Genomic DNA, 12,687 nt, shown 5'->3' with positions numbered 1-12,687 from the left:
CTTCTTCTTCTTCTTCTTCTTCTTCTTCTTCTTCTTCTTTTCCACCGACTTTTAACATCTTATAAACACAAATTCGTATACCTACTTCAATCTTTGATCAATTTACCATCATCTTCTTACAACACCTTTGCTTCCACCCCCACCCCCTTCCGTTCCCTCCCTCTTCTTTTTTTTTTCAACCGCAATCTCTCAATCCTCCATACATCCTCTCAGCTAAATTCCAATGGTTCACCTTGCCCCCTCTCATCTTGCGTACTCACAGCTACCTGAGATATTTCATTTCATCTGACTTTGACTCGAGTTCCCTTGAGATCAGTTTAGTTTCGGAGTGAGCACACCTAAATAGCAAACTACAGAGTTGTATTATTGGTTTCGAAGAGGAGGGAGGACTTAGTGTCTGTGTATCTTTGACGTGGGTGATAGATTACACGCCTGTTTCAAGTTCGTTTGCATTTCTTAGTATTTTTTAATATTCCATTTAAACCTTCAAAATTGATATGGAAGAGAGTAAGTATTAATTTATCTTGAACTTAAGTTTTCTCAAATTTTCTATCTTACTCTTTTAAAACAAATGGTTTTTTTTCTTTTCGTTCTGGTTAACAAAATAACTTTAATCGACTTTAGTTGAAGTTAAAATTGTCTAAAAAGTTTAAGGTTTGAGACTTTCCATTTAATCGGTCAATATCTGAAGTAATAGAACAGTTTTCTTGCCAAACCAAAAACAAAATGACGATAGTTTTCTGGCCAAACTAAAAACAAAATGACAAATCGATTTAAAACGGTATTTAGTTTGGATGACCTTGAAGCTTAAAATTGAAAGTTAAACTTTTACAATTTGAGTCTAAATAATTGTCTTCATTTAGAGATTGAGTTTTGCTGCATCGCATTTCCAAAAAATTAAATTTCCTAAGTATTCGTTTTGTATTTGTATTGATCTTTCTTGTCATGTGGTCTAGTGGTATGACACTCGCTTTCGGATCGGAAGGTCCTGGGTTCAAGCCTCGCTCGGCGCATAGTTGAGTCCTTGGAGAAGGCTCTTTACTCACATTCTCTCATCGTACTCAGGTGTAAAATGAATACCTGTCCGTTAACAGCGTTGTCTCTGTCAAAATTGTAATATCGCCTAACGGGCTTCATGTCCGGTCACATAATAAGTTAAATGTTTGTGTTGGCCAGGGGCCCCCTGTAAAGCTTTTTGAGCACGTTTAGTATTAAAAGCTCACATAAAGCTCAATTGTAGTATGACGTATAAGATACGAAGGCTGAGGTCTGAGAAAAACTTTAAAAATTACTAAACATTACAGTACACTGCGGAAATCACTGAATGAAAGTGATAAGTGAGTAGTTATAAGTGCGCAAGGTCACAAATGATCCCACTGGTTCTGACAGTAGATTTTAAAACACTTGAGCATTTATATAGAGCAATATCCACTAAACGTGCTCAAAGCGCTTTACAAGGGGTCCCTGGTCAACAGCAACATTTAACATGTAGGACGGGACATAACGCCTGTTAGGCGATATTACAATAATTAATTTTTCGGACAAAGACAACACTGTTAACGGCCAGGTACTCATTTTACACCTGAGTACGGTGAGAGAAAGTGAGTAAAGAGCATTTTCCAACTCAATTCCAACCTTCCAATCCGAAAGCGAGTCTCATACGACTATAGATAGTATGCGCTTGGCTAAGAAGCTCATAGCATTGCCATCCGGAAGTATAATGGACCAACACACAAAACTGTATGTATCCATGAACGTGTATAGTCAGGTTAATACAGTTCAGTAAGCATTACTCATAAACGCGGATGGCAAAAAACAATAACAAAGACCTGAGTGACGTCATCTTCGAACTATCTATACCACATCGCGGCACTGATTGATCCACTGTGAAGAAGTAAAATACAACATCAGCCCGTCAGATGGAACATACCAACTCTAAAAAAAAACAATGTGTAATCTAAAACGTTTCTAGTCTGATTGACTCATCTCCTAAACCATTTGTAGGTTTGAGGACCGCCTAGTGAGTTGTCTTTTATAGCAGCCAATGAAAAAAGTCGTGATCCCATTGGTTGAATTGTTGAATACAACTCACGATTTGTTTACGTTTGTGGCCAATGACTTGTCTTTTGAGGTCATTTTTGGTCAGTGTCAGGGCATGAGTTTACAAAGGCCACGGTCTGGAGCGATGTGCAAATATTAGCTGCTCTGATAAGGAAGAAAATAATGGAATTGATTTAACATTGTTGTAATGGACAATATTTTTCATTGGTTTGGAGAGTATTTCCATTGCAACAATAGTATGTCCATAATAATCAGCCTGAAGCTATGGCCTGAATGAAGCATTCAGCATCATATTACTGTACTATAGATAGTTCGAAGATGACGTCATTCAGGTCTTTGTTATGTTATTGTTTTTTGCCATCCGCGTTTATGAGTAATGCTCACTGAACTGTATTACCTCGACTATAAACGTTCATGGATACACACAGTTTTGTGTGTTGGTCCGTTATACTTCCGGATGGCAATGTTATGAGCTTCTTAGCCAAGCGCATACTATCTATACTCGTATCTCACTCGACGTCTGAAGGCGCAACTTCTATATTACTGAGTTTGCGCCAACGGGTCCCGTTAGAGATAGACGACGATTGGGATTGTTTGGAAGCTTTAACCCTTTGCCCACTAGTCATTATGACATCCGAAATGCTATCGCCTTCTACATCTACGCCAGAATAGAAATAGAGGGTGGAGCGTACCATGATATAACATTTTATGGATCCCTAATTTCATCATATCAGTTCTGTCCACTGACAGGTGGGTGGATATCGCTTTCAAGAACTTATGTCCTTATATGAAATCCTGAGTTTTTGACCAATCAACGGATTGCTCTTTTGATAGCTCGCTTGTCAACATGAGTCAGCTCAGCCCTTGATTTATGTAAAGGCATCACAGGCGGTATATGTTGTGTAACTTCAAAGACCACGGTTGACCGAAAGCGATGAATGGAAGCCCTACTGTGGCGTGGAGAACGAGGTCTTGTATGTATAGTTACGTCATATCTCAACGCTCGTGAATTCTTAGTACGGCTGGACTCACAATCAAAACTCGAAATCTGTGTTTTAAACTCTTGAATCAATCGAATTACATCAGTGCGTTCGTCTCATTGAGAAATGAAAAACGATGTATAAATCAAGAACATCGACCGGAAAATAAGGAAATTATCATAAAATTATAAAATTTGAGAAAGCTGTTTTCAAAATCAAATCTATTACAAAAAAGGTTATTTCTCGACCGATTTTTATGAGACAAAGACAATTTTTCTCCACTTTTCAAGCTGATTCCAACAATGAGGTTTTCAAATTTATCGCGATAAGATTATTTGTCATTATTTTTTTTAATACCCAATTGACTGCTCAGGAAATGAATACGTAATCCTTGGCGGCTAGCGAGTAGGTGTTAAATTTTGCTTACCCTTTCCCACGTAGACGCGCACACACACACACACACACACACACACACACACACACACACACACAGACTGAACACACAATGTATGTCTTTCACTTCTGGCCAAAGTTGCCTTATTACAACTTAGACTCGAATGATAACAGCGAGTAGGGTGTCAGATTAAACTTCAGTTTTAAAGGTCTAATTCAATTCACACCGTAATAAATCATAATAATGATCATTCTTGATATATTAGAGCATTAAAATATTTCATTCACATTACTTTAAATATATTTTAAATATATGTATTTTGTAATTATTTTAGCGACGATACGAACCCCTTTTAATCGTCGAGCCGAACGATAGGATGCTAGACGACGATAAGTCTGTATGTGTGTGTGTGTGTGTGTGTGTGTGTGTGTGTGTGTGTGTGTGCGTCTACGTGGGAAAGGGTAAGCAAAATTTAACACCTACTCGCTAGCCGCCAAGGATTACGTATTCATTTCCTGAGCAGTCAATTGGGTATTAAAAAAAAAATAATGACAAATAATCTTATCGCGATAAATTTGAAAACCTCATTGTTGGAATCAGCTTGAAAAGTGGAGAAAAATTGTCTTTTTCTCATAAAAATCGGTCGAGAAATAACCTTTTTTGTAATAGATTTGATTTTGAAAACAGTTTTCTCAAATTTTATAATTTTATGATAATTTCCTTGTTTTCCGGTCGATGTTTTGATTTATATATCGTTTTTCATTTCTCAATGAGACGAACGCACTGATGTAACTCGATTGATTCAAGAGTTTAAAACACATATTTCGTGTTTTGATTGTGCGTCCAGCCGTACAAAGAATTCACGAGCGTTGAGATATGACGTAACTATACATACAAGACCTCGTTCTCCACGCCACAGTAGGGCTTCCATTCATCGCTTTCGGTCAACCGTGGTCTTTGAAGTTACACAATATATACCGCCTGTGATGCCTGTACATAAATCAAGGGTTGAGCTGACTCATTTTGACAAGCGAGCTATCAAAAGAGCAATCGTTGATTGGTCAAAAACTCAGAATTTCATATAAGGACACAAGTTCTGGAAAGCGATATCCACCCACCTGTCAGTGGACAGAACTGATATGACGAAATTAGGGCTCCATAAAATGTTATATCATGGTAGGCTCCACCCTCTATTTCTGTTCTGGCGTAGATGTAGAAGGCGATAGCATTACGGATGTCATAATGACTAGTGGGCAAAGGGTTAAAGCTTCCAAACAATCCCAATCGTCGTCTATCTCTAATCGGCCCCGTTAGAGCCCCGATGCGCAATCTGTCTATTATCTCTTAAAATGTCAAGCTTTGAATTCTCCCTGTCCACCATCTATCAAACCCACCCATTCATCTGGTCATCTATCTATTTATCTGTCTATCTATCTTTCTATCTCACTACCTGTCTATCTATATATCTATCTACCTACCTATCTATCTATCTACCTATCTATCTATCTGTCTGTCTATCTCGCTACCTGTCTATCTATATTATATCTATCTACGTACCTATCTATCTATCTATCTATCTATCTATCTATCTACCTATCTATATATCGGTCTGTCTGTCTATCTATCTATCTATCTATCTATCTGTCTGTCAGTCTATTACATGTGGATGGATTGATAAAATAAATAAAAGATAAATTAATAAATATTAAACCCTTTATCCCATAGGGGAAATTTGTCTCTAGGGTCTCCTCCAAGGAAAGACTGGAATAACCCAGGCGTCAGTCGCATTGCCGCGCCGCAAATTGAGCGAGGCCGAGCTTACTTGCTCAAGACTACACAACACAGTGGCGGGTGATCGAACCCGGTACCTTTCAAGTACAAAACAAAGACAGTACCGCGGGGCCTCGTTGCCCCCCCCCCCTCCCAGATATATATAGATAAAAAATGATAGATTGAGATATAGTCTATCTTTTTTAACTATATTATCTATCAAGCCATCCATCCATGCTATAATCTATCATCTGCTTATTTATATAATATAAATTGTACATAACTGTAGCCTATATTTATATATATATATATATATATATATATATATATATATATATATATACATATTCCCATTTATCTATCCATCTATTATTCATTCTATTGCAATATTATTGGATGCCATACTTAACAGCATGAACCAATGTTGTTTACAAGCCGATGTTGTAAGTCTTGTTCACACGCTGCCACCATACCTGCTATCAATTTTACGTGAACTTTTCCAAAACAAAACATAAAACAATTAGAATTCATGTCAGGTGGAAATATTTTGCCATACTCTGACAATTTTTTTTTTAAATGTTGGCAAAAAAACTGACTTTTAACTTAAAATCCAGATCGATGAAAATAACTACAACTGAGTCTATCCAGTCATAATATAATTAGATGAAGAAGGGGGCAGCGTGCGTGGCTCAGTCGGACGGTATTTGCTTCGTACCCGAAAGGTAACGAGTTCGACCACCCGCTGCTGCGCTGTGTGGCCGATGCACTGCGGCTATCACCTGGCTTATTCCAGTCTTCCCTTGAAATAGACCCTATAGACAAATTTCTCCTATGGGATGAAATGAATAAAGGAAATTTCATTTTTAAAATGTTTAAAATAACGTATTTTAAAGTTAAAAATACCAGAATTGAGAAATTTAAGTTAGTTTTATTTTAATTAACAAACAAAAACTCATTCTCCCCAATGAATAAATTCAGTTAAACTCAGATTAAATAACTTAAATTTAGAATTGTAGTTTACGTAGGATCGCGTTTATCCCGAACTCAGACCGTTTGGAGACAAAGGGCCCACAATTTCCCCCAAACTTGCCATAAATAATATCGATTTTATTACGAGAACAGATCAAATGAACATTTCGGGTTTCCCCTTCATCTATCAACAAAACAGTATGAATGAAATACTACAGATGAATGAGATAATGTGATAGTGGCGTTGTTACGATGATTCATCGTAACAACTAACAACCCCACTACCACATTATCTCATTCATCTGTAGTGTTTCATTCATACTGTTTTGTTGATGAATGGAAACCCGAAACGTTCATTTGATCTGTTTTTGTAATAAAATCGAAGCTAAAATTCAATTTCATATTATTTATTTCTTCGAGCTTCGAGCAGCAACATTTACATTACCCAACTTGACATGTCACCGGTATTTATAGATAGAATGAAGTTGACGTTACTCGTGTCTTTGTTATTGTTATTTTGCCATCCACGTTTATGAGTAATTCTCACGTAACTGTATTAACCAGAATTAAACGTTTAATGTTACACATAGTTTTGTGGGTTGGTCCGTTATACTTCTGGATGGCAATATTGTGAACTTCTTAGCCAAGCGCATACTATCTATATTTGGATGAATGGGTAAGATTATGTAAACCAATGATCAATCAACAATAGAATTAAACGTGTATTGACCATGTATGGTTTAAATGTTTTGTAAGAGTAGAGTACGACAGAACTGTCCTTATGGATATTAGCTGTTGTACTTTGGAAAAACTCGTACTTAAACATTTATTTATTTTTTTATTTTATTTTATTTATTTTTATTTATTTAATAATAATAATAATAACAATAATAATAATAATAATAACAATAATTATAATAATAATAATAATAATAATAATAATAATAATAATAATAATAATAATAATAATAATGATGATAATAATAATAATAATAATGATAATAATAATAATAATAATAATAATAATAATAATAATAATGACCATGATAATAATAATAATAATAATAATAATAATAATAATAATAATAATAATAATAATAATAATAATAATAACAATAATAATAAGAAGAAGAATAATGATAATAATAATAATAATAATAACAATAATAATAATATTAAAAATAATTACAATAATAATAATAATAAAATAACAATAATAATATTAATGATGATGATGGTGATGATGATATGATGATGATGATGATGATGATGATGATGATGATGATGATGATGATGATGATGATGATGATGATGATAATGATGATATAAAATATAAAAGGATAAAGGGAATTTTTATTTAAGAAAATTCGTCCTTCAAATACCGATTAATTTAAATGGCCCTCATCTTGGCAAAAACACTCAAACCTGGGACCCCGCAGCAATTAACTTGTTAAAACATCAGATTTTACAAAATCATGTTAAGATTACCATCATAACGGGACAGAAAAGATTTACTTTGTAAGATATAAATAACCAAATCAGTTGGGTAAAATCAATAAATACTAATAAAATGCATGATTTATTTTGATAAATAATCTCCCTGCCAAAGCCAATTAGACACCCCAGGGAATTCGAATTCGGGACAGATAAACAAATTCAAAGCGTGTTTCTCTCCAAATAAACGTTCCTGTATTATAAAACACGATGGGCGAAGTAAGCATTTATGTTATCATTGCCTTGTTTGCAACACTTTCACAACCTTATCAGATAAGACGATGCGATGTGCGGCTCCCGTTTTTGCGAGAGTCAGATATCAAAAGAATTTGATTATGCTTAATATCTGGAGATTATGATAATGGCCTACTAAAAATAAACCCGTGATAAACGCATGTTGTTATATTTTGAAGGTGAATATTCTATCTCTCAACACAAGCTTTGGCTAAACGTCAACGTGTCATTGATTGACAGTGTGCGTAAATTAACGTGTGCGTTCTCCAAAATTGTTTTTCTTAATACGCTGATGGTCCATGACATATTTTTTGGAATACAGCTATCGAAGTTTTCTTTGACATGTTTTGTTAAAAGGGTAGAAAAGCAATTTTCTTAGTTCATATTGTGTTTGTTTTCAGAAACAAATCCATTCAGAATTAACTCTTTCAGCGCTGAGGCTATAATATTCGCATTTCCGGAAGTCACAAAATGGCTGACACCTGCTGATTGAGGCAACATGAGAATGACAAGCTAAGACAAAGCGAAATTCGAATTCGGCGCAAAATCTCAATTAAAATACCCCCCCCCCCCTTTTTTTTTTTTTAAAGCCAATTGAATGTTCTGATGAAAGAAAGGATACCATTGGTTCAATTTGCAGTACTTTTGTAGAAAGTAGGATTGGATTACATAATATATTTTTGGCCTTTCAAGACCAGCCGCACTCTGCGCCATTGGCCAGTAGAATAGATTCTGCTCTGGCTGCACAGTGTGGCCAATGGCGCTTAAAGAGTTAGAGAAACGTCTCGTGGTTCTGCTTTCATCGAAATCTTATTCGAAGTTGACCCTGGGGATCAATTGTCCTCAATTGGAAAACCTATCCAGAGTAAAAATCATAATTGATAAAGTTGGTCTTTAACGCCGATGCAATTAAAACAAGCTCTAAACTCAAACTTGATGTTTTTAGCCTAAATCTATGGTTCTTTGTGGTAGTCTTGTAGCTTTCCTTCATGTCACTTCTACTTTATAAATTATTGTAAGATGGTGAACTCATCACAGAACTGAAGTAGTTTAATATTAAATCCGATTAAGATCTAGTACATTTTCAGGATTTGACCATGGTAAATACCCTTAACAAGTCTTAAGGTTTCATTTTGCCGCTATAAAACTGAATTCTGTGTTGGTACAATATGCAGTTTTGCAGTACTCATCATTGCCTACTGACAGATATTCTTTGAAATCAAGAAAAACAAAGTATCAATAATATCTTTTCCAAGGGCACAATGCAATGGCCAGATTTTTCTAACATATAAGGATACAGTCTGTCAGTTGTCTTGCTAAACTTTGCTTGAGTTTGATACAACAGTAAAGAAATGACTGGTTTTCCTTGGACATCAAAATTGCTGTTTATCTTTGTGGGGGAATTTTTAAGAGACTTTTTAAAAAATTTTGGCCGGAAAAATTGTCCTTCAAATATCGATCGATTACAATGTTCCCGTTCTTGTCAAAAACTCTCAAACCTGGGACTTCAAGAAAAGTCCATCTGCCATTGATGTGGTAGCTGGATCTGTCAAATCTGGTTGAATGTATTTTGGATGGATTAGCGTCATTTCCAAAAAAATAGCAAGGAGTTGGCACTGTCCATTCAAGTCTACAGAAACTGGGATAAAGTCCGGCTTCATGAGCTCTATGGCTCCAAAGAAGTAAATCTTTAACAGCCTGCCATTCCCACATAAAAACCAGACAGTGCTTTGCTTATATCATAATGGTATGAGATGACCTTTTACTACGCGATATTTTCATAACATACGAACTTGGGCGTTCCCATATTACTTGCAGTTTTTGATAAATGCCATCTTGTAAAGAATTTACTTATCACCTGCCTGTTGTTTCCCCTATTTACACCTTATGAATATCTATCTACCTGTCTAGATTTTTCTATTTCCCCATCCAATCCATACAGGCCCGCTTATTGCACGAGGTGAAAGGATTCAAGGATTATTGTATGTGGAAATCGACATTTAGAAGACACGTTTGGTTTTGGTAGTTTACACATTAACCCTCTCCTTACCAACTATAGAAAAATCGTCACATTCGTTACGATACAACCAACATTTTTCTTATTTAAATTTCTTTTGTATATCATAAAATTTAAAGGAAATGAACAGTGTGTTGTAGAGCATGTTTTGCTGAAGAAATTATGTATGGCAAGAACTTTACTGCTATTGTGTTTGAGTGATAAAAATATATTTTGTGTTAGTAGGGTGTGAAGTTTTGGGGAAAATCCTGAAAATGGCTGGTAAGGAGAGAGTTAAATCTCCCACCATCGATCAACACAATACTCTTCAACAGTCGTAACGTCACTTCCTTCCTAATGACGCATGGTAACTTAGTAACACTGGCTCTAAACTATCGGAACAATGGCGCACGCCCGTATGAAATATTTCCCCGGCGAGCATAAAAGCGTATCTAGAGGGGGAAAAAATATATAAATTTGATCATGTTTTGACTTTTACACATTCTGATCACAAGGCATATGAAAAGTTCTAGCCAGCATGAAGAATAATGATTTTCTTTGTTTAGAACCAAGATGGCCGCCGTTGCCGGGCGGCGTGACATCAGACTACTGAATCCAATTGCGTCTCATACGAACGTCCATACCTGGATGGAGATATTCTATGCAAGTAAAAGACACACCTGCTTTTCTAATGTTCTTCCTATAGATGCTATGCGCTTGGCTAAGAAGCTCACAACATTGCCATCCGGAAGTATAAACGACCAACACACAAAACTGTATGTAAACTTGACCGTATATAGTTTGGTTAATACAGTTTAGTGACAATTACTCAAAAACGTGGATGGCAAAAAAATAAGAAGAAAGACGTGAGTGACGTCAACTTCATTCTATCTATAATCCTGTAGTTTGTAAACGACTCGAAAGCTGCGTGTACAATTTAAAAGAGATCACACTTTACTCTGAGCAAACAGCAAAAATACGAGCTTTAATAAAACATGGTATCCATCAAATTGTATGCTCAAATCGCTTTCCAAGGAGCCTCAAGCCAACAGCAACACATCATATATTATAAGACAAGACATTACGGTATTATTTTTTTTTCGAGACAGAGACAACGATTGTCATGTTTTCATTTAGATGTTCAATTTATACCCGAGTATGATGACCAAAAGTGAGTAAAGACCCTATTCTAAGGACATGACTTTGTGCAGCCTACAGCGGGATTCGAACCCGAGACCTACACATCGCCGCATAAACGAAACATCACATTTAGGACCCGAGTTCGACTCAGTGCTGTGTGACCTTAAGCAAGTCATCTCGCCCTTGCTTACTTTGCGGGGCTGCACTGCGGTCAACGCCCGGGTTGTTCCAGTCTTCTCTTGAAATAGATCCTAAATAGAAATTGCCCTTTCGGGTTGAAAAAAAGGAATTTTAAAATCTATTTATATCTTTGACGATTAAGTGTAAAAACGATAAATGATCGATAGAGTCGAGAAAAATCAGACAGAAAAATAATTCCCAAAAAATCTAAAAAATAATGGCCATCCTGTTTGCTGTACCTGGCACTTAATCAAAATATATCATAATTTTATACCATATTTTTTTAAATATACGCCCGTACCTGTTCCCAATTTTTCACCTTCATCCTAGGTCTAATTAATGTACACTGCCAGCAGTGAAAGCTTCGTTATAGTTTGTGTTTAAAAGAAAAGGTTTGCACCCAATAGAGCTGCACTTCCGTATCGTCCGCACATTTGGGTTTAATTACTGCAGATTACTTTTATTCTTTGAGCTCATTAATTTTTGGTACTTTTTTGAGACAAACTAGAAGATTCAAGGCCATTGCTGCCTTGAGATTTATTTAATTGGAAATTGCTATTTTGAAATTTAAGCAATACAAACAAATCCGTGTATGATTTAATGTCCGTTTTGTTATTGTTTCAAGTCTACGCAAATATCAATCTCTCCTATTATATATATATATATATATATATATATATATTATATATAATATATATATATATATATATATATATATATGAGTGTTGATGGGTACTTGTAGATACAAGAGTGCTCGATAATGTTGGTTAGAGCATATAAAAATAAATAAGTTCACTCCCATATTTTTTTTTGCCGAAAGACTTGGGCAAAAAATACGTGAGTGAACTTATTTATATATATATATATATATATATATATATATATATATATATATATATATATATTTTAATATTTACCACAATGTTTGAGACAATCTACATTAATGTTTCAGGCCTAAAAAGCCATCGTCAGGACTGAGTTGGTTTAAAATATTAAAATAATAATTCGCTCCATTACTACATGTCGAGCACTTTTCGTACCATATTTGTATCAAACACAATTCAATATATATATATATATATATATATATATATATATATATATATATATATATATATATAAATTACTCACCAGTTATACTTACACTCACAAATATAATAAACTAATTTTTAAAAGCCATTGAACGACATAATTAAAAGTTGTGGTCACTTCCCACCGTCAAACATAAATACTGACCCACTTATGTGAAAAGAATTCGTGTTCATCCGTCTCCAACAACTATGGCGTCAGAACTATATATCGATTTCCTTACCAGGGGTGGGGGGGGGGGTTCCCGATAGCTCAGTTGGTTGAGCACTCGAGTCACACGCAAAGGTACCGAGACCGATCCCGGGTGCAGTCGAGATTTTTTTTTAATATCCCCCTGTCTTCCCGGCAGTGAATGGGGAGCTTGGTCTGATATAGATCTG

General features: G+C 35.3%; 1 protein-coding gene across 1 annotated transcript in view; it reads left to right on the top strand.

The window, feature by feature from the left end:
- The first annotated feature begins 319 nt into the window (after positions 1-319).
- The window catches only part of LOC144973718 (uncharacterized), a 36,371-nt gene continuing 24,003 nt past the window's right edge, over positions 320-12,687 (top strand). The window contains exon 1 of the mRNA XM_078916548.1: positions 320-507. Coding sequence (XP_078772674.1) covers positions 498-507 — 10 coding nt within the window. The 5' untranslated portion in view covers positions 320-497. The remainder of the gene's footprint in view (positions 508-12,687) is intronic.

Source organism: Berghia stephanieae, chromosome 5 (genome assembly GCF_034508935.2).
Source record: "Berghia stephanieae isolate SIO BIC M18660-M18661 chromosome 5, UCSD_Bste_1.3, whole genome shotgun sequence".
Lineage (NCBI taxonomy): Eukaryota > Metazoa > Mollusca > Gastropoda > Nudibranchia > Aeolidiidae > Berghia > Berghia stephanieae.
This window is presented reverse-complemented; position numbering and strand designations above follow the sequence as displayed.